This window comes from Cetorhinus maximus, chromosome 24 (assembly GCF_964194155.1).
Source record: "Cetorhinus maximus chromosome 24, sCetMax3.hap1.1, whole genome shotgun sequence".
Taxonomy (NCBI): domain Eukaryota; kingdom Metazoa; phylum Chordata; class Chondrichthyes; order Lamniformes; family Cetorhinidae; genus Cetorhinus; species Cetorhinus maximus.
In genome coordinates this window covers 51,629,725-51,653,652 of record NC_135902.1, presented here as the reverse complement: position 1 = coordinate 51,653,652, position 23,928 = coordinate 51,629,725, and the positions used below count along the sequence as shown (strand labels likewise).

The following is a 23,928-nucleotide window of genomic DNA, read 5'->3' as shown; positions in this document are numbered from 1 at the left end:
TGTAATCTATTGCCTTTATCAATCGAGGCAGTGTCCCATATGCCTTTTTCACCACCCCACCATGCCCCTCTGCCTTCAGAGATCTATGGACACACACAACAATGTCCCTTTGTACCTCAGAACTTCCTAGTGCCATGCTGTTCATTGTATACTTCCTTGTCAAATTACTCCTTCCAAAGTGTGTCACCTCAGACTTTTCAGGGTTAAATTCCATCTGCCACTTATTCCCATTTGACCATCCCGTCTATATCCTCCTGTAGCCCAAGACACTCAACCTCACTGTTAACCACCTGGCCAATCTTTGTGTCAACCGCAAACTTACTAATCCTACCCCCCACATAGTCATCTATGTCGTTTATATAAATGACAAATAATAGGGGACCGAGCACAGATCCCTGTGGTACGCCACTGGGCACTGGCTTCCAGTCACTAAAGCATCCTTCTGTCAACACCCTCTGCCTCCTACAACTAAGCCAATTTTGAATCCATCTTATCAAATTACCCTGTATCCCATGTACCTTTGCCTTTTTTATAAGTCTCCCATGTGGGACCTTGTCAAAGTAATTGTATACAAAGTCCAGCATTCGTAACAAATAAGGCAGTTATGTTTTAAATTGTCTGTTTTAATTAAAGCAGAATGGCCTGGAACAAGGGGTGATGATCATATTGAACTCTGCATGGAGAGAGGATGATGTAGTTTTGTTAACAAGGGTACAGAGGCCCAGATCAAAAATCATAGGAAGTCAACTGCCAGTTTCCACACATTGACAAAAGAGGGATAGCTGGTCATAGACTCTCAGACTCAGACAGAGAGAGAGAGAGAGACCAGGAGAGGAAAAACAAAAAACCGCTGCTGCTGTGCCAAGTACAGGCAAAGACTGTTTTGGCATTAATTGCCAAGCAGAACACTGGTGAGAACGGATTCCCTGTTTGAAGTGAGGAGACTTGTAGAGGTTTACAAACCAAGGAGTCACCAGAGGATACCTTGCTGCTGGAAGTCAATTCAATGATAGGAGATTGAGTAAAGGGACTTTTAAAAGGGAGACTTGCCCAAATGCAGCAGGGAGAAGGAATCCTGTTGGAAAGCCTGGAGAAGTTTGGAACTTTATCTACAAGGCTACGTATCAGCTGAGTGTGCCATAACGTATAAACATGGCCTGGGGTTTTCAGCTGTGTTAACTAGTCAATGGGGAAAGTACCTTTTCTGTAGTTTAGTTGCCTAAGTAATGTTTTGTTAATGTTGATTTTAACTCATTTGTTACAGTAAGTCTTAAAACACAAGATCTTGTGGTGTGTTCTCTCAGTTGGTCACTGGGAAATTTGTTTCTCTTTTTAAAATGTTATCGGTCTCTACAGAGATTGTAACATGTTGCACAAAAAGCCAATGTTTAAATTGGCATGTTGGTGTGACTTTAACTACATGTTGGCTATGTGGAGAAAGCCAATTGAAGGCTAGGGATTTTTTTTTTTTATAAACTCAATTTTTTTATGCAAATTCATAATCTGTCAATCTCCAGAATAACCAGTTCCATAAAGAGTACATTTTCCGGCTAATAAAAAATCTTGCTCAACAAACATACAAACTGTACGTTGGGACAGTTCCAGCATTTGAGACTGAATAATAAACAATTATTATTATTATTATTGACCTGTCTCCTGGTTAGACAGAGTTAGATTACACTGGATTCCAGTACAGGGCAACTACCTATACCTGCTGTCCTGCAGCTCTGGGTATTAGTTCAATATTCCCAATTAAACTAGAGTGTGGTGAAAAATCAAAATAGCTTATTGTGTTTCTAACCAGTTCTATATAAAATCAGATAGAAAGTACATATTTTTATTCACAGTAACAGAGAACATTTCCCCTCCCATTTCAGAAGTACAAAACAGGTAAATTGCTGCAGTACAGTGGAAACCTCCCTCACAGCCTGATCACGCAGGGTTTATTAACTGTGGCTGAATTACCAGTTTAACCAACAGCAGTTCATAATCTTACATTTGAAACTATCTGCAGTTACAAGCTGTGCATAACCACATCCAGACTTCTGCTTCTCTGCTCGGAGTTCATTTCTCCACCACATGCTCCCACAACCAGTCACAGCACTGACGAGTTGAAAGATTTTTGTTAGATAGCCACCCATATAAAATTAAATTTAGCATTTTGCAGCAGCAAATTTAACACTTTTTGAAATGTGTAAATATGTGACACACTGTAGTAAGCAATTTTCCATTGCACCTTTTCACAGAAACTAGGAGCAGGTGTAGGCCATTCAGCCCTTCGAGCCTGCTCTGTCATTCATTATGATCATGGCTGATCGTCCAGCTCAATAACCTGCTCCCGCTTTCTCCCCATATCCTTTGATCCCTTTCGCCCCAAGAGCTATATCTAACTCCTTCTTGAAAACATACAATGTTTTGGCTTCAACTACTTTATGTGGTAGCGAATTCCACAGGCTCACCATTCTCTGGGTGAAGAAATTTCTCCTCATCTCAGTCCTAAATGGTCTACCCCGTATCCTCAGACTGTGATCCCTGGTTCTGGACTCCCCCACCATCGGGAACATCCTTCCTGTATCTACCCTGTCTAGTCTTGTTAGAATTTTATAGGTTTCTATGAGATCCCCCCTCATTCTTCTGAACTCCAGCGAATATAATCATAACCGACTCAATCTCTCCTCATATGTCAGTCCCGCCATCCCAAAAATCAGTCAGGTAAACCTTCGCTGCACTCCCTCTATAGCAAGTACATCCTTCCTCCAATAAGGAGACCAAAACTGCACACAATATTCCAGGTGTGGTCTCACCAAGGCCCTGTACAATTGCAGCAAGACATCCCTATTCCTGTTCTCAAATCCTCTCGCTATGAAGGCCAACATACCATTTGCTTTCTTTACTGCCTGCTGCACCTGCATGCTTACCTTCAGCAACGGTGTACGAGGACACCCAGGTCTCGTTGCACATTCCCCTCTCTCAATTTATAGCCATTCAGATAATAATCTGCCTTCCTGTTTTTGCCACCAAAGTGGATAACTTCACATTTATCCACATTATACTGCATCTGCCATGCATTTGCCCACTCACTCAGCTTGTCCAAATCACACTGAAGCATCTCTGCATCCTCCTCACAGCTCACCCTCCCACCCAGCTTTGTGTCATCTGCAAATTTGGAGGCATTACATTTAGTTCCCTCATCTAAATCATTGATATATATTGTGAATAACTGGGGTCCCAGCACTGATCCCTGCAGTACCCCACTAGTCACTGCTTGCCATTCAGAAAAAGACCCGTTTATTCCTACTCTTTATTTCCTGTCTGCCAACCAGTTTTCTATCCATCTCAATACACTACCCCCAATCCCATGCCCTTTAATTTTACAAGCCAATCTCTTAGGTGGGACTTTATCGAAAGCCTTCTGAAAGTCCAAATAAACCACATCCACTGGCTCCCCCTCATCAACTCTACTAGTTACATCCTCGAAAAATTCCAGTAGATTTGTCAAGCATGACTTCCCTTTCATAAATCCATGCTGACTCTGTCCAATTCTGCCACTGTTTTCCACGTGCTCAGCTATTAAATCTTTTATAATGGACTCTAGAATTTTCTCCACTACCAACATCAGGCTGACGGGTCTATAATTCCCTGTTTTCTCTCTACCTCCCTTTTTAAATAGTGGGGTTATATTAGCTACCCTCCAATCTGTAGGAACTGTTCCAGAGTCTACAGAATCTTGGAAGATGACCACCAATGCATCCACTAATTCTAGGGCCACTTCCTTAAGTACTCTGGGAAGTAGATTATCAGGCCCTGGGGATTTATCGGCCTTCAATCCCATCAATTTTTCCAACACCATTTCCCTACTAATACTGATTTCTTTCAGTTCCTCCCTCTCACTAATCCCTGTGTTCCCCAACATTTCTGGTATGTTATTTGTGTTCTCCTTTGTGAAGACAGAACCTAAATATGTATTTAGTTGGTCAGCCATTTCTTTGTTCCCCGTTACAAATTCCCCTGTTTCATTGGTTTAACTTTTATGCCATGGGTGTGACAGAATCGGAAATAGATTCTTAAATGCGGGCAGAATAAGAGATGAGAGTGGATTACAAGGCAATCATCAAATCGCAGCTTTTGTAAAATGAGGTAAAATGTGTGCTCAAGGACAATAATTACAGGAAACAAAATGGCAACAGCTAAGGGTACATTTACTGCCCATTCCTTAATGTCCTAATTCACTCTGTTGTGATTGTTGGCACAGTTCTAAAGAACGTGCAGGGACAGAGACCTAGGGGTGCATGTGCATGGATTTTTGAAGGTGGCAGGACATAGTGAGAGCGCACTGAGCAAAGCATATGGAATCTTGGGCTTCATATATAGAGGTATTGAGTACAAAAGAAGGGAAGCTATGCCAAACATTTATAAAGTTCTGGTTAAGCCGCAACTACAGTATTACATCAAGTTCTAATAACTACATTTTTTAAGAAGGATGTGAGAGTCCTTGAGAGGATGCACAGGAGATTTACCAGAATGGTTCCAGGGATGGGTGATTCCAATTACAAGATTAGGTTGGAGAAAAAATACTGCAGATACTGGAAATTTGAAACAAAAACAGAAAATGCTGGAAAAACGCAGCAGGTCTAGCAGCATCTGTGGAGAGAGAAACAGAGTTAACATTTCAAGTCCGTATGACCTTTCTTCACCTCTGAAGAAGGCTACCTAGGGGTGCATTCACTCTGAGGTCATTAATTAATTCTGTCACATCACACATTACCAAGTCCATCTTTCATTCTAAAGAATTAATGACCTCAGAGTGAAGGCACCCCTAGGTAGCCTTCTTCAGAGTTGAAGAAGGGCTTCAGCTCTGAAAGAGGGCCATACGGACTTGAAACGTTAATTCTGTTTCTCTCTCCACAGATGCTGCTAGACCGGCTGAGATTTTCCAGCATTTTCTGTTTTTGTTATTAGGTTGGTGAAGCTTGGGTTGTTCTCATTGGATAAGGTACTCAAGGGAAAACTATTCCCATCAACTGATGGTACAAGGACTAGAGGATACAGATTTAAGGTTTTGGGCAAAAGGTGCGGAGTGGGGAATGCGAGGAGCAACTTTTTTTTGAACGTAGCAAGTGCTAATGACCTGGAACACACTGCCCACAGGGATGGTGAAAGTGCAGACAATCAATGGCTTCAAAAGAAAATTGGATGGGTACTTGAAGAAAACAAACTTGCAGGGCTGTGGGGAACAAGCACGGGGAATGGGGCTGACAGGATTACTCCATGGAAAGGTGGCAAACATTTGATGGGCCAAATGGCCTCCTTCTGTGCCGTGGGCCAGGGCAATACAGCCCAATGTCGACTGGACACGTGCAAACCAGATCAGGTATTGGTGAGCCAGTTGGGTTTTAAAAACAAGCCAGTAGCTTTCACATCACTGTTATCTGGTGCTAGGCAACAAAGTCAATTTCACAACTTTCCTTAATAGGATATGAACTCTGGACCTCTGTATTACTGGTCCTGTATCATAACCACTACCAAACCCAGTAGGATTTTGTGTCAAGTAAACAAGTGATTGAAACTGCCCAAACTCATTTCCCACAGGAAGGGGAAGAATATATAGGATTACACAGGGGAGGGTACTGGGACTATTTTGAACGCCTCTAGCAATGGGCTAACACAAATAAAGTGGGCCTCCTTCTGTGCTGTAACTTCAGTGGTTCTATGACTCTTACAGCCAGTGTAGGGAAGAAAGTTTCAACTTATTAGCTTGTGCCGGATTTGAAAGTTCCAAACATGAAAAAGCCAATATCTGACCCACTGCAACTTCTTAAACTAAGGATTCTGATAATGATATGAATCATGAGGACAAAAGTTCCAAGATCTACACGTATTACAGAAGGTAACTATATTTAACCAAGACATAGAAGCTGCCATATCTAATGTGTCGAGAGGAGGAATTAATTGAAGGGCAGGCACTTCGCTGTAAGGTATTTGACCTAGCGTATTTCTATAACCTTTGAGCAGCTAGTTAGAAAGTAGAATTGGCAGAAATTTGGGACTAGGTTGCAGTTTGCTCAGCTTTCCAGCCAGAAAATGGTGAAATTGTGGCAGGGAGAGGGGGTGATAAAAAAAAATGCATCTAAGTTGTGCCATCAACACAGACATTCAAAATTGAAATGTAGAAGATCAAATTCAAAAGCACCAAATACTAGTTTAAATTATATTTTCTCATATTTCCAAGATACGAGAGATGCTACTTGCCTTCTTTCAAGGTCCATTTAATTGAGCCTGTTTGTTTGCTGACAGCATGTAAGCTTCCATCCAGTGTTGATATAAAGAGTAGTGTTTCAGGCAGCACTGTGCTCGAACTTCCATAGCTCTGTGGGAGCCAAACATCAACATATAAACTGTAGCCAAAAAAGACAGTACAATCCATTCTTCTTTATTATCAATCGCATTCTTTGGAAAACCATTCAGAAGCAATGTCCCAAAAGATCACCCCATATTCAATTTCTTCTCCAGAAATAGTCACTAGAATATAGGCCTTCTATCTGAAAGTGATATGCTCCAACACAATTGCTACTATCTACTTTAGTATTTAAAAAGCTGGCAGGAGGGGGGTAGCTGTTTCAGAGATATGTGTTTCCATAAATGGATGTAAACCCACATACTATACAATTTGCATACAACTTACTACTTATAAAAGCTAAACTTCAGTTCAAGTTGAGGATGCAGCTTATGTGCAAATTATTTTTTCACTTAGAAAAAGGCTCAAATTTGGGGTGTGGTCCATGGCCAGAGAATTTTTAGAACCCTCAGTACAATATTTTATGGTGCATTCAAGCAACTGTTCATTAGCTGCACTGGCAGTAATCTGGGAGTGTGTCAAACATCCAGCCAATAAATTCCAAAAACATTAGATGTGATGTGGAGGAGGAGGAGAAACAACCAATCTAAGACAGTCATATTCTCTAGAAGAGAGTTTATTTATGCTCAGTTTGATTTCCATTCACAAACTAGGTAATCCAAATACAGAGGTTAAGAGTAACAGATCACTTAATACTGTAATTTAGCTCAACAGATTTTCCCTTAGGAGTAACAGGCTATAATAAAGAAGTTAAAAATATAGCAGTGATTCTCTGAGCTCAACATAGGAGTTTGTTCAATGAAAACTAATCTTAGAACCACACCTACTTCATAGCGAATTACATTTCATGCATAATACAAAGCTCTTTTATTACTCACTTCACCAAACATTGTCAAAGTATCATAATTTCAATCAAAGCAAACAATCGTACAAAGATCTTTCTGGTCTATTGTAGTACAAGACAAATCTAAAAGGTTCTGGAAGGCACAGCTAAGGCTGTGTCACAGATCTTCTATTGCCTTAGTGCTTTTGCATCAGGATTTGAGCTTCAGCAGCAGATCCCTGTCCCTTGGTACTGATTGCATTTCCCCTGTCGGCATTCACACTCCCTGCACTGTTAAATGCAGACACCGAGAACTTCCGCAAAGGTTTGTTACTATTTGATCGCTCATCTCAATGTATCTGTCTTGCACAAAGGTGCTACATTTAAGGAAGCAGCTTCAATCTCCCTTCCCCACCACCCACCCTCCATGTCCCCAACAATCTAAATGCTACTAATGCTGGAAAGATTCCCCACGCGCCCATTGTTTGAGATGAACACGTTATCAGGCATATCTACATTTTTACCCCACACCTTGTTACACAGCAAGATTTTATACAAGTAAACAACAGTAGATCAATCCTGTAAAAACTCAGCTGGTCTGGCAGCATCGGCGGAGAAGAACAAAGTTGACGTTTCGAGTCCTCATGACCCTTCAACAGAACTGAGTAAAATTAGGAGAGGGGTGAAATATAAGCTGGTTTAAGTTTGGGGGCGGGGGGGGGGGTGTTATAGGGACAAGCAAGCAGTGATAGCAGCAGATAATCAAAAGGTGTCACAGTCAAAAGAACAAAGAGGTGTTGAAGGTGGTGATATTATCTAAGAGAATGTGCTAAGTAAGAATGGATGGCAGGACACACAAGGTACAGCTCTAGTGGGGGTGGGGTGAAATAAAACTAACAGGGCATAAAAGGTATAGATTTAAAAATAATGGAAATAGGTGGGAAAAGAAAAATCTATATAAATTACTGGAAAAAACAAAAGGGAGGGGGAAGAAACGGAAAGGGGGTGGGGATGGAGGAGGGATTCAAGATCTAAAGTTGTTGAATTCAATATTCAGTCCGGAAGGCTGTAAAGTGCCTAGTCGGAAGATGAGGTGCTGTTCCTCCAGTTTGCTTTGAGCTTCACTGGAACAATGCAGCAAGCCAAGGACAGACATGTGGACAAGAGAGCAGGGTGGAGTGTTAAAATGGCAAGCGACAGGGAGGTTTGGGTCATTCTTGTGGACAGACCGCAAGTGTTCTGCAACGCGGTCGCCCAGTTTGCGTTTGGTCTCTCCAATGTAGAGGAGACTGCATTGGGAGCAACAAATGCAGTAGACTAAGTTGGGGGAAATGCAAGTGAAATGCTGCTTCACTTGAAAGGAGTGTTTGGGCCCTTGGACGGTGAGGAGAGAGGAAGTGAAGGGGCAGGCGTTGCATCTTTTGCGTATGCATGGGGAGGTACCGTAGGTGCACATGGTCCATCTCTGACACTTCCCTTCCCTTCCTTGACACCTCTGTCTCAATTTCTGGTGATAGACTGTCCACCGATATCCATTACAAGCCTACCGACTCCCACAGCTACCTCGACTACAGCTCCTCACACCCCGCTTCCTGTAAGGGCTCCATCCCATTCTCTCAGTTCCTTCGCCTCCGTCGCATCTGTTCTGATGATGCTACCTTCAAAAACAGTTCCTCTGACATGTCCTCCTCCTTCTTTAACCGAGGTTTTCCACCCACGGTCGTTGACAGGGCCCTCAACCGTGTCCAGCCCATCTCCCGCGCATCCGCCCTCACACCTTCTCCTCCCTCCCAGAAACATGATAGGGTCCCCCTTGTCCTCACTTATCACCCCACCAGCCTCCGCATTCAAAGGATCATCCTCCGCCATTTCCGCCAACTCCAGCATGATGCCACCACCAAACACATCTTCCGTTCACCCTCCCTGGTGGCATTCTGTAGGGATCGTTCCCTCCGTGACACCCTGGTCCACTCCTCCATCACCCCCTACTCCTCAACCCCCACCTACGGCACCTCCCCATGCATACGCAAAAGATGCAACACCTGCCCCTTCACTTCCTCTCTCCTGGTGACACCTTTTGATTATCTGCTCCTATCACTGCTTGCTTGTCCCTACAACCACCCCCCCACCACTTCTCCCCCCCCCCCCCACCTTAAACCAGCTTATATTTCACCCCTCTCCTAATTTTACTCAGTTCTGTTGAAGGGTCATGAGGACTCAAAAGGTCAACTTTGTTCTTCTCCGCCGATGCTGCCAGACCTGCTGAGTTTTTCCAGGTAATTCTGTTTTTGTTTTGGATTTCCAGCATCCGCAGTTTTTTGTTTTTATATAAGTAGATCAATCCTATCTCCTTGTCACCAAAAATTGTAAAGACAACAGCGAAACAAAATACTGCAGATGCTGGGAATTGGAAATAAAAACAGAATGCTGGAAACAAATCAGGTCAGGAAAGGTCGTTCAGGCCAATATTTATCCCTCAACCAACATCACTAAAAGAGATTACCTAGTTATTATCACATTGGTGTTTGTGGGAGATTTCTGTGCACATATTGGTTGTCACAAGTCCTACAACCCTGATTACAACTAATGAAGCACTTCTGAAGTGTAAAGTGCTTTAGGACATCCTGGGGTTGTGAAAGGTGGTTAACATACAAATCTATAATTGCAAGTCTTTCTTCCATTCCTTCTTAAAAACAGAAATGAATTAATTCTACTAATGCCTGTGGAATTAGCCAATAGCTGTCTAGTGAAGGTAGTTTACCCGGAAAGCAAACTTAAGTCACGTTCCCATTCCATATCTGCTGTAGACTTCAGGAAACAGCGGGAACCACAACGTATCTCCACCAGTGCACAAACATAACCTTTTAGAAAAAACACAAGGAGGCGACTAATCCATTGAGCAGGGGAGTCAGTTTACCAAGAAAGAAAAAAGTCACATGCACACATCACTTCTTCAGTATTTCCAAGACTAAACCAATTAAAGCATCATTTAAATCCAAAACATCCAATGGGATACTTTATCCTAGCAGCCTAGAATTCTGGGTGCGCACAAATTTTAAAAACATTGATTCCTGTAACTCTGGATATCCACCAGGTGGCTCAGTGAAACACTCAGTGAAGAGCTCAAGATAGGCAATTCATTCAGCAGCTGCTCCCTTTCTCAATCACTTCAACAAGGAAGTCTTCACAGCCTCTTTTGGAGTTCATGTTTGGTGCATTAGTGCATTGAACAAGGCCATTCACCTCCTCCTCCCACTACTCATTACACCTTACTATATAAAACAAGCTACACCATACAGCGCATTCACACTACAGACTAGCAGATCACATCTAGAAACTGAGATACTGCAGTTTTCCATAGCAACACCGCAAACAGCCTCAGCTGTCACCCTGCATTGCCCAAGTGTATCAAGTGACAGGCACGGCCGACAGCAGTGCTAGCGACACCAACTCCTGAGACAGTTCTGCCCATGTAAGAAATTATAAGTACTGTTAGATAATACAGGAGGCATGGAAGAACCTAAAATAAAAACCTTTCACTGAATGTTATGAATTGAAAGTACCATTCTACAAGGCAAGGAGGATTTTTAAGCATGAGTTTTCTACAGGATACAAATATTGACTAGGTTGTGTTAATATAAATCTCTAGCTTTGTTTGCATTGTCCAATCATGCCACCAACAGTTAAACTGGACCTTTGTGCTAAAGGCAGTAATAGGAAGCTGAGTGGGAAATGAACAGGTAGTTTAAATAGCTAAAAATGATCAAAATGTAAAAATGGGTCAATTTATGACATTTATGCATCTTACAGAGGCATAACTTTCCTGAGATACAGAAATCATCAAGATGGTTGCCAACTGCAATGAGATAGACAATACAATTAACAAAGAATAATGAAATATCAGAGAGCATCAATAAACCATGTTCACAGAAATTGGAACATTTTGTCAAGACAAATAAGTAATATATTAAAATACTGCACTGCTATAAAACCAACACCTTTGTAGCTCACTTTCTTTCCACCACCCCCTCCCCCACCCCAAACACAATAATCCATTTGTCCCAGAGGGCTAAATCTCACTAAAGGCAATTTTTTTTTTGAAAAATATACTTTATTCATAAAATATCTGAAAGAACATTAAAAAAAACTTTTCAAATGGCCATCACAAAAAGTGCAATCATATTCAACTTTTCCACATGGATCACGAGGAGCTTCAATACAATCAATGAACATTACAGACATTTCAACATAGTCATTACAGACAGTCAAACAGTGCAATGGTATTCAAGTTATCGACATAGATCATATTGCACTCTGAGGTGCTTCAATACAATTATGATACACATAGTTTTCACTGTGAGTCATACAGCCCGAGGGGTCTATACAATTCCCAGTCCCTCGTTGCACTATGGCAGAAAGGTCTTAGACAGTGACTTTTTCCCATTGCGCCTTTGCAGCAGCTATCCCAAGCATTAGTGCATCCTTCAGCACGTAGCCCTAGGCCTTGGAACGTGCTAGTCTGCAACGCTCTGTCAGGGACAACTCTTTGCACTGGAAGACCAACAAGTTCCGAGCAGACCAAAGAACGTCTTTCACTGAGTTAATGATCCTCCAGTTGCAGTTTGTCCCGGTCTGTGTCCCTGGGAACAGCCCATACAGCACAGAGTCCTGTGTCACACCACTGCTCGGGATGAACCTCGACAAAAACCACTGCATCTCTCTCCAGACTTTCTTTGCAAAGGCACATTCCACAAGGAGGTGAACAATGGTCTCTTCCCCACCACAGCCACCTTGAGGGCAACGTGCAAAGGGGGTGAGGCTCCTAGTGTGTAGGAAGGATCTGACGGGGAGGGCCTTTCTCACCACCAGCCAAGCTACATTTTGGTGCTTGTTGGAAAGTTCAAGTAATGAGGCATTCCGCCAAATGACTTTGACAGTCTGCTCGGGGAACCATCTGAGAGGATTCACCATCTCCTTTTCCTTCAGGGCTTCTAGGATGTTACATGCCAACCACTGCTTGATGGACTGGTGGTCAAAGGTGTTTCTCTGCATAAATTTTTCCAAGAGGGACAGGTCGTCCAGCTACTTGGAGTGTTCTGCAGCAGCGTGGCCAGACCCATCATTCGCAACACCGGGGACAGGTAGAACCTCAGCACGTAGTGACACTTGGTGTTTGCGTACCGAGGGTCTACGCACAGCTTGATGCAGCCACATACAAAGGTAGCCATCAGGATGAGGGCGATGTTGGGCACATTTTTTCTCCCTTTATCTGGAGGCTTGTACATTGCGTCCCTGCGAACATGATCCATTTTTGACCTCAAAACAAAGCAAAAGATTGCTTTAGTGATTGCCACCACGCAGGAGTGAGGAATGGGCCAGACCGCGCCACGTACAGCAACACCGAGTGTGCCTCACACCTGCTGACCAGGTTCTTACCTGCAATGGAGAGGGAGCGTCACTTCCACATGCCCCAGTTTCCTTTTCACCATAGACACTCACTCCTTCCAGTTTCTAACGCATGCCCTGGTCCCTCCAAACCATATCCCCAGCCGTCTGACCTGACAGTGAAGGGGACAAAGGACTGGTCAGCCCAGTTCCCAAAGAACTCGCCCTTGCCACTATTTACCTTGGTTCATGAGGCTAGTTCGAACTGGTCGCAGATGTTTATCAGTCTGCGCACCGACAGCAGATCTGAGCAGAAGACGACAACATCATCCATGTACAAGGAGGCTTTAACCTGAGTGCCTCCACTGCCTGGGATCATCACTCCTCTTATGCCCGAATCCTTCCTGATGGACTCAGCGAAGGGTTCTATGCAACACACAAACAGGGGAGAAAGGGCAGCCCTGCCTGACTCCAGATTTAATTGGAAAGCTTTCTGATCCCAATCCATTGATTGAAACTGCGCTACTGATGTTCGTGTGGAGCAGTTGGATCCAGTTGCGGATTCCCTCCCCAAACCCCATTTTGGAGAGCATATCCACTATGTCGGTATGCGATATTCTGTCAAAGGCCTTTTCCTGGTCCAGGCTGATGAGGCAGGTGTCCACACCTCTATCCCATACATTGGCAATCGTATCCCCGAGTAGCGCAAGGCTATCAGAGATCTTCCTGCCGGGTACAGTGCAGGTCTGGTCAGGGTGGATCACCAACTCCAGGGCAGACCTGGCCCAATTGGCGGTGACCTTGGACAGACTCTTATAATCCACATTCAACAGTGAGATGGGTTGCCAATTTCTAATATCCTCCCTTTCCCCATTCCGCTTGTAGATGATTGCGATGATGCCTTTCCTCATGGATTCTGACATGCTGCCGGCCAGCAGCATACTCTCGTATACTTCTAGTAGGTCTGGGCCGATCCAGTCCCACAGTGCCAAATACAACTCAGCTGATAAGCCGCCGCTTCCGGGAGTTTTACTCTTCTTGAAGGACTCAAGGGCCTTAGTCAGTTTGTCAGGAGTTAGCGGTTTATCTAGACTCTCCTGAGTACTGTCGTCTAAGATCTCCATGATAGAGGACAGGAAGGACTGGGAGGCAGTGCTGTCTGTGAGCTTCACGTCATACAATCCGGCATAAAATGATTTGTTGATCCTCAAAATGTTGGACTGTGATGACTCACTAAAGGCATATTTGTAACAGAGCTCTAGGATCACAGCAGCACTGGCAGGCACACAGTACAGCACACTGTTTACACCAGTCAGTCCATACCATACACTTTAAAGTGATAGCCACTAGTGGAAATACTATTCCAAATTGTGGCTCACCAAATACTCCCAAGAGGAAAGCAGAAACAATTAGCTGCAGGGTAGAAAAGGTCTAACCCCTTCTACAAAATATAATTGGTCTAAAACACTGCTGCCCACATTCTAGCATGCAACAAGTACTGTGTTTACTCATCATCCATGTGCTCGACAACTTGCATTGGCTCCTGCTTGACCAAAACCTCAATTTTTAAATTCTCAGTGTTCAAATCCCTGCATGGCCTCACTCCTCCCCATCCCTATAACCTCCTCCAACAACTTTTGTTTTCTTCCACTCTGGCCTCTTACACAACCCCTACTCTCTTCACTTCATCATTGGTATCCATGCTTGCAGTCTAAGCTCTAGGATTTCCTCCCTAAACCTCTCCACTTCTCTCTCCCTTTAAAGACCCTCCTTAAAACCTCTCTCTCATTGACCAAGCTTTTAGCAACATGTACAGAACAGTGGCCCAGTACAGCAGAAGGGAAAGAAGATATAAAGTTGTATGATACTATGATACAGCACAAAGGTTGTATCAAACCACAAGATCAACATTTTTAGAAATTATTTCGAAGACTAAGTTAGTGCTCATCAACTCTTTCCTAACCATCACTACTGTGCAAATAGATTGAGAAACTGCACATTACATAGTTAATTCAATCAAGGAATTGAAACCATGTTATAAATTATCCAACAGCAAAACTGCTTACCTTTTGAACCCAACAGTTTTCATTTGCATGTATATAATTGTACAGAATTTATACATTTTAATTTTTAACATTGACAAATTCAATGATCTTTATATGGCAAGATTAAGGTGCCTTTAGGTAGAATCTGGTGTTACACTTCTGGCTGCCTGTGACACAGAACTAGGGTATGCAGGTAACACAATTCAGTTCCGTATGTAGTTTATTGATTTATGTCTTGGTATTCAGCTGCAGTCAATTACTCAACAGATAGAACAGTGCCACTTTCAATTCCCCGTGCAGGACATCACTGTACATCAACTACATTCCATGCCCTACAACTGGTGTAAAAAGGGCCAAAGATTAAAAACTTCAATATATTGCACAATTTAAACAACAAATTTTAAAAAGTGATTTTAAACAATGTCCCATCTAAGTGCACACAGAAGATAATAAAACAAGCAAAGCCAGGAAACATTTGAGTATCATCTGTTACTCTCTATATAAACTATATCTCTTATATCTCAAAGAAGAAATAGGAATGGGTTAAAAGAACTGAATTCTGATGAAAAGCCATAAGAGCAACGTTGCAAAGTTTTGCATAGACACTGGAATCCAAACACCAAACTGCTGACCACAATGACTGAACTCTTCCTGTTCTGGGTTCCATCTAACACTGTCCTCATTATATACTGATTTGTTCATCACATGACTGAAAGGACTGTTTGATACCATGTAAAATAAAAACAATATTCATATAAATTAAAAATGGAGCCTTTAAAAATAAAAACAGGTGCAAAGTAGCAAAATGCTTTGTATGCACCCACAGCCTGATTGGAGGAACAGACAAAAATCCAAATCCATTAAATTGGTTGTTGCACTGTGCTCTAAGTACAACATAGAATCAGGTTACAAATAGATAGAAATACACATATGATCTGGCTCAGCTTGCGCATATTATGAACAGTGGTTCTAGAGGATTGTTACAAATATTACAAATGTAATATTTTAACCACTTCTAATTGACAGATTAGTGGCAGCAGAATCCCTGCTGCCATTTCAGGAATTCAGTTCCTAGAAGAAGTAAATTATTGCATTCCAGGAATCTCAAATTTTGTCCTGCTGAGAGTGAATGCTTGCCAAGAAAGTAATGTTATAAAGTAACTTAAAGCAACTGTTTAAAACAAAAGGAAGAACTAATCCTTTGAAATTTCTTAAGAAATTACAGTTAGCAACATATGGATTCAGAAGTTTTCTGATTTACTTTCATGACATGCACATACAAGAACTAAACACAAAGCTTGTGGTTAAGAGAACTGTCCACCGCTGCTCTCTTCCATATTTGTTTACTGTGTTTGTACAACATGGCATCAATTTAACCATAATCCAGTTAAAAATTAACTAACTAGCTTATTTGGATACTACAGTCTCAGCTCATAGTGCAATATATTTATTTGAAGAAAAAGTGGTCCCATCAACAGTAACATAAACATCAAAAAGTTCCTACATCACTGGACTTTTCTAAGACATACTGGACTTTTCTAAGACATTCTGTCTTTTGCATGATATCACTGTTGTTGCATCCTGTCATTCAGAAAATCAAACACTACAGTAGAAAGCTACAGAAGGATTAGAATCAGCTATGTGCCTGGGAGATAAAAAAAATCACTCAAAATGTAAAGCATTGCATATCTTGTCTACAGTGGTCAGGCTACATTTAAGAATACTGTGTACAGTTCTGGCTTCCAATGTATAAAAAAGACACCGAGGCACTGGAGAAAGTGCAAAAAAAATTTACACTGATTTCATTTATATTAGCAATAATTATAATGAAAAACAGGTATTAGAAAAAATTTCTTCACTCAATATTAAGCGTTTGGTATACTGTAGAAGGCAGATATTGACACAATTATTGGGAAATTCAAAATGATGGTGCTAAAACATCACAAATGGTGTGCTCTCATCAGCAAATGTTTGGCGACTTTTGTTTTGCCCTCACATGGAGGAGATTTCTGAGCTGCCACTTCTATGTTTTGTAACATGGTCAGAGGTGACAAGCACCTCTACGCAACGAATGCTCAATAATAGTGTCACGGACGCTTTAAAAGGTGTTTCTCCAAAGTCGCCTGTGAATAATGTGTGTGTGTGTGTGTGTGTGTGTATTTTCTTACCCATGTGGTGAGAAATTCAATTTAAAATAAGCCAGCAGCAAAGTCGTTTATTTTAAAAAAGGTTACTTTATTTCACTCTATTGCTCTGGAAGTTAACCAAGAAAAGATAAAGTTACTCTCACACACTCACTCTCTCACTCTCTCACTCTCTCACTCTCTCACTCTCTCACTCTCTCACTCTCTCACTCTCTCACTCTCTCACTCTCTCACACACACACACACACACACACACACACACACACACACACACACACACACACACACACACACACACACACACACACACACACACACACACACACACACACACACACAGATTAGTTAAAAACGAAGATAAAGCAATACTTATTGGAACACTCATTAAATTTTAAATGAGCATGCCTGAGGAATGCATCCTGGTCTCCCTGAGAGGCAAGGGAAAGATGATTGAAAGGGTTCTTTCTGGTAGCCCGAGTCATTTTGAGAACAGTCTTTCAAATCAATCCAAGTTTTTTTTTAAAAATGTGACCTTCAGAACAGTTTTTCTAAAATTTGTAATATCATAACTGCGCCCGTAACAATGGGCATTGTGCTGCATCAAACCAATAACTTATATATGGACGTAGTTTAGACAGGTTATTTCTTGTTTGACCAACCAGCTGATACATTGCCCTGTCAGAAAACCTGACGGCAAAGTGAGCATTGTAATCTGTGCAATCAGTTCAGATCTTCTTGCCAGGCAGTAGTTAATCAACTTTAACTGGGCAGCCATGGCCACTAAATTGCATTAAAAAACTCCTATTATATAGAATCATGGAATGGTTAAAGCACAGGAGGCCATTCTGCTCATCTTGTCCATTCTGGCTCTTTGCAAGAGCAACTCAGCTAGTCCCACTCGTCTGCCTTTTCCCCCCGAGCTTTGCAAATATTTTCTGTTCATATAATTATCCAATTCCCTTTTGAAGGGCATGACAATCTGCCTCCAACACTCTCAGGCAGTGCATTCCAGATCCTAACCACTCACTGCCCAAAATTGATTTTTATATCATCATCAGTTCTTTTGTTATTCACCTTGAAGCGATGTCCTCTGGTTTACGATCCTTCCGCCAAAGGTTATTCATTAGTTTCTCCCCATCTATTCTGTCCAAATCCCTCATGATTTTGAACCTCTATCAAATCTCCTCTCAACCTTCTCTTTTCTAAAAGGAGAACAGCCTCAGCTTTTCCAGCCTATCCATGTAACTGGAGTCCTTCTTCCCTGGAATCATTCTCGCGAATCTTTTCTGCCTTCACTTCTTGAAGTGTCGTGGCTAGAATTGGACACAACATTCTAATTGAAGCCAAACCAATGTTTTATAAAGGTTCATCATAACTTCCTTGTTTTTGTAGTTTATGCTTCTATTTATAAAGCCCAGATTGTATTGCCATTATAGAATAAAATTGGTATAATTTGACAAAAAACAAATTTCAGTTTTACATAGCTCCTTTCAGTTCCATAGAATGCGATAAAGTGCTTTACAGCCAATTCATTTCATTTCAAATGCAGTCAGTTGTGTTTTGTAGGCAAATGCAACAAGCGATTTGCATAAAGATTCCTCCAATAGCATGCCTGCATTGCAGTAAAATCATCACTACATTTGGATGTGATGCCATGCCAGAGGAGGGGCTCCTGAAGCACACCAGACGATGTTTAACAGAGTTGACCACCAAGGCACAAACCATTGGCAGCCTCTGTCTTGTGAGACAATGAGGATGTTTGGATGTGATAATGATGGGAAAGAGGGGCACATCTTCCACTGACTTACACATTTTTAGTGGAAGAGGCTCTCACTTACCTAGGAGATACTACCTTACAATAAAACTCCTGCTCATAACAGAAATTAATTTCACCAGATAAATCAACTTGCCCCCTCTTGCCTTTCTCAATTGCAAGGGGGAGGAGATAGCAGGGGCGCTGGCAATAATTTTCAATACCTCTCTGGCCATAGGAGAGGTGCCAGAGGACTGGAGGACAGCCAATGTGGTACAGTTATTCAAGAAGGGAGGAAAGGATAAACCAGGGAACTACAGGCCAGTCAGTCTAACCTCAGTGGTGGGGAAACTATTGGAAGCAATTCTGAGGGACAGAATTAATCTACTCTCAGAGGGGCAGGGATTAATCAAGGACAGTCAGCATGATTTTGTTAAGGGGAGGTCATGTCTGACTAATTTGATTGAATTTTTCAAAGAGGTGACCAGGTGTGTAGATGAGGGCAATGCATTTGATGTAATCTACTTGGACTTCAGCAAGGCTTTTGATAAGGTTCTGCATGGGAGACTGATAATGAAGGTAAGAGCCCATGGCAAATTGGATCCAGAATTGGCTGAGTGGCAGGAAACAGAGGATGATTGTCGAGGGATGTTTTTGTGACTGGATGCCTGTGTCCAGTGGGGTTCCACAGGGATCGGTGTTGGGTCCCTTGCTGTTTGTGGTATATATAAACGATTTAGACTTGAATGTAGGAGGGTTGATCAGTAAGTTTGCAAATGACACAAAAATTGGTGGGGTGATAAATAGTGAGGAGGATGGCCTTAGATTACAGGAGGATATAGACGGGCTGGTCAGATGGGCTGATCAGTGGCAAATGGAATTTAATCCGGATAAGTGTGAGGTGATGCAATTGGGCAGGATAACCAAGGCATGGGAATACACGATGAATGGCAGGATCCTGGGAAGTACCGAAGATCAGAGGGACCTTGACGTGCATGTCCACCGGTCCCTTAAGGTAGCGGGACAGGTAGATAAGGTGGTTAAGAAGGCATATGGGATACTCATCTTTATTAGCCGAGGCATAGAATATAAGAGCAGGGAGGTTATACTGGAACTGTATAAAACGCTGGTTAGGCCACAGCTAGAGTATTGCGTGCAGTTCTGGAATCCGCATTATAGGGAGGATGTGATTGCATTAGAGAGTATGCAGAGGAGATTTACCAGGATGTTGCCTGGGCTGGAAGGTTCTAGTTATGAGGAGAGATTGGAAAGACTGGGGTTATTTTCCCTGGAGCAGAAGAAATTGAGGGGGACATGATTGAGGTGTATAAAATTATGGGGGGCATAGATAGGGTAGACAGGAAGGAACTTTTCCCCTTGGTGGAGGGATCAATAACCATGGGGACATAGATTTAAGGTCAGGGGCAAGAAGTTTAGAGGGGATGAGAGGAAGAATTTTTTCACCCAGAGGGTGGTGGGAATCTGGAACTGCCTGAAAGGGTGGTTGAGGCAGAAACCTTCATAACATTTAAGAAGAATTTGGATGTGCACTTGCGATGCCATGGCATACAAGGCTATGGGCCCAGTGCTGGGAAATGGGATTAGAATAGTTAGGTACTTGTTTAACCGGTGCAGACTCGAAGAGCCGAAGGGCCTTTTTCTGTGCTGTAGACTCTATGACTCAAAGCAATCATGAATCTGGTTGCAGCTATTTTTCCTGGTACTCTCTAGACCGAACCCTAGTTTCTAGTCACTATGTTATCACTGATCTGCCTCTATATCTGGTAAGTAGAAGCATCTGAAGATTTGATACAGGTTTCCCACATCCCCACATTCGTCTGCGTTCTGCCATTTCATGGCTTGAATTGCTTCTATTCAAAAAAAAGATCACTTTGTTGAAGTTACGACTTATTGATGGGATCCAGAAATTTGACATTGTCATCAATTAAAAACAAATTAGGTTTTTTCACCAAAAGCAAAAAAAAACCTCTTTATTCATTCCAGGATGTGGGTATCACTGGAAAGGCCAGCGCTTATTGCCCATCCCTAATTGCCCCTGAAATATTCATTTATATAGTATTTTTCATGACCACTGGATGTCTCAAAGCACTTCACAGCCAGTGAAGTGCTTATGAAGCGTAGTCACTGTTCTAACATAGGAAACGAAGCAAACAATTTATGCACAACAAATTCTCAAAGAATGTGACATTAACCAGATTATTAGTCTTTGTGTGATGTTGATTGACAGATAAATATCGGCCAAGGCACCATGGATAACTCCCCTGTTCTTCTTCAAATTAATGCCATGGGATCTTTTAACAAACGCTTGAGCAGGTAGATGGGACCTTGGTTTAACAACTCAGCCAAAAATACACACACCTGCAACACTCACCCAGTGCTGCACTGGAGTATCAGCCTTGATTTTTGTGCTCAGGCCCTGCAGTGGGATTTGAACCCAAAAACTTGTGACTCAGAGGCGAGAATGCTACCAACTGAGCCATTGAAAAGAGAAGATAGTGGTGAGCCAACTTCTTGAACCGCTGCAGTCCACGTGGTGAAGGAATTCCCAGAGGGTCAGTAGGTAGGAAGTTCTAGGATTTTGAAACAGTGATGATAAAGGAACAGCGATATATTTTCAAGTCAGGATGGTGTGTAACTTGGAGGGGAACTTGCAGGTGGTGGTGTTCCCATACATCTGCTGCCCTTGTCCTTCCAGGTGATAAAAATCACACGATTGGTAGGTCCTGTCAAAGAAGCCTTGACAAGTTGCTGCAGTGCATCTTGTGGAGCACACACAGCAGCCAGTATGCCAATGGCGGAGGCAGTGAATATTTAATGTGTGGATGGAGTGCCAAGTGGGCTGCTTTGCCCTAGGTGGTGTCGAGCTTTTCAAGTGCTGTTGCAGCTGTACTCACCCAGGCAAGTGGGCAGTATTTCATCACGCTCCTAACTTGTGCCTTGTAGATGGCAAAAAGGCTTTGAGGAATCAGAAGGCGAGTTACTCATCATAGAATACTAAACCTCTGACCCTCTCTTGTAGCTGCAGTATTTATACACCTGGTTCAATTAAGTTTCTGGTTAATGGTAACCCCCAGGATGTTGAGTGGGAGGTTCAGCGATGGTAACGCTGTTGAATGAGGAGAGGTGATAAGATTCTCTCTAATGGGGATGGTCACTGGCACTTGCAGGGAGAAAATGTTACTTACCATGTTTCAGCCTAAGCCTGAACGTTGTCCAGTTCTTGCTGCATGCAGGCATGGACTGCTTTATTATCTGAGAAATTGCAAATGAAACTCAAGGCTACAACCATCTCCAACCATTCCCACTTTTGACCTTATCATGGTGGGGAGGTTTTTGAAGATGAAGATGGTTGGGCCCTGCAGAACTCCTAAGAATTGCCCTCCAACAACCACAACCATCGTACTTTGTATCAAGTATGACTCCAAACAGTGGAGAGTTTTCCGCAGTTCCCAGGTATTTATCTGACATTAGTAGCCTTTCCGTAGCATTATAGGAACATCGGTACAGGAGGAGGAAATTCGGTGGCATAATGCTCTTCCAGCACGAGCTACATGTTGAAGCTTTCCAATGCGGAACCAGCACTGGCATATGAAGCTACGTCGTGCCTATGGCAGCTCCGTATCGAATCTTTGTACCTAAACCATTGCTGACTCAATGTGGATGCTTTCTATTCTATCCCATTTCCCTGTTCTTTTCCGCTGCCACTTGTGTCAAGACCAACAGTTCAGCAACTCCACAAGAGTCCAGTCATTATCTGAGAGCTTCAATGAAGGATCTCATCCAATCTTCCTTAACAGCATTTGTTGTTTTTCTTTTCAACTCATGTGGATGAAATGAAGGTCATTTTTTTTAATGCATTTACAGGTTATTTGAAAGTAGAAGACAGTAGTGTTAATATGACATATGACAAGAATTGTGATACAAAGTCATGCACAGAGAAATATGTAGGATACTATGGTACAGAAAAGTTACTTCTGCAATGGAATCCTTTGTCATGCATCACCCCACCTACAGTACTGCATGCACAGTACATAGCATGCTACTGCTTGCTTTGACAAACAGTAACTTTTAAATGTTTCTCTTAACTTTAGTTAAAGGGTGAACAGTGATATAAATGCATAACACAGAGCAGTCAGCCCCACTGCAGGATAATAGGACTTTACAATAATTTACAAAAAGCAACACTGTAATGATTTTCTCTTTATTTATACTAATTAGGCCATTGTAGTTGCTATCAAACACTAGGTTTTTAGATGAAAACTCAATTTATGAAAATATTAATCAGAAAAGCAACAGTCACAGTACGCCAGCTGATGATTCAAAAGTTGTGTACTCAAAGTGGTTCCACATGCTATGTATTGTGCTGCAGTACTGTAGGTGGGGTGATGCATGACAAAGGATTCCATTGCAGAAGTGACTTTTCTGTACCATAGTATCCTACATATTTCTCTGTGCATGACTTTGTATCACAATTCTTGTCATATGTCATATTAACACTACTGTCTTCTACTTTCAAATAACCTGTAAATGCATTAAAAAAACTACCTTCATTTCATTCAATCTTTGTGTATTCAAAGTGGTTCCACAAAGGGGCAGAAAATTATAATCTTTAAACTATGCTGCTTTCACTAAGATAGTGACATAAGCAGCTCATTTACAGCATTGGATCAACCATATACACAGTCTGAATGATGAATGAATGTTCATGAAGAACAAACTCAAAATCGGGCGACTTGCCAACATCAGAGAGACAGGTCCCAAACTGGTTTGTCACTAGACTGCAATCCAAAACACTTATAACGTCCAACCCAGGCCTCCCTCTTCCATGAACACAGCCTATTTCATTACCACTTTTCTAAAATTTTGAAGGGTTTTATATGTTCTAATGTAACAGCCACATAAACAAAGCAGCTCCAATCTATTCACCTTTATCCATGTTGACTCTCAATATAACTCATTTACTTACCAATGATTTGCTATTAGACTGAGGGAAAAAAAATCATGGTTTAGTCACACAATGCCTTATACTAGCTCCCCAGTCACTTAAGTCTTTCTTCTACACTGCTTCAGTTGTCACAGTCCAGCTGTGGCATTTGAATACATAGCTATCGGACCATCAACAGTAGTTATTTCAAGTGGTAAAATTTATTTGATCCCCATTTACCATTATAAAGGGTGGGTCTATAATTTAACTTTGAGAACCTACTACAGCCCTGCACTGTCATTTCACAACATTAAGAAAATTTCTTCAATTGAATTTCAATTTGTTCTGAGGAACAAAGGGACCTTGGCGTGTGTGTCCATAGATCTCTGAAGGCAGAGGGGCATGTTAGTGGGGTGGTGAAAAAGGCATATGGGACACTTGCCTTTATCAATAAAGGCATAGATTACAAAAGTAGGGA

The 23,928-nt window shown here is 42.1% G+C and overlaps 1 protein-coding gene and 1 long non-coding RNA gene across 2 annotated transcripts in view; one reads left to right on the top strand and one right to left on the bottom strand.

Annotated features, from left to right (window-relative positions):
* LOC144667600 (uncharacterized) overlaps positions 1 to 1,639 on the top strand; it is a 58,841-nt gene extending 57,202 nt beyond the window's left edge. The window contains exon 5 of the long non-coding RNA XR_013573333.1: positions 634 to 1,639. This is a non-coding gene — a long non-coding RNA (uncharacterized LOC144667600). The remainder of the gene's footprint in view (positions 1 to 633) is intronic.
* ern1 (endoplasmic reticulum to nucleus signaling 1) overlaps positions 1 to 23,928 on the bottom strand; it is an 88,206-nt gene that overhangs the window by 52,538 nt on the left and 11,740 nt on the right. The window contains exon 2 of the mRNA XM_078529043.1: positions 6,250 to 6,367. Within this exon, the coding sequence (XP_078385169.1) occupies positions 6,250 to 6,367 (118 nt within the window). The remainder of the gene's footprint in view (positions 1 to 6,249; positions 6,368 to 23,928) is intronic.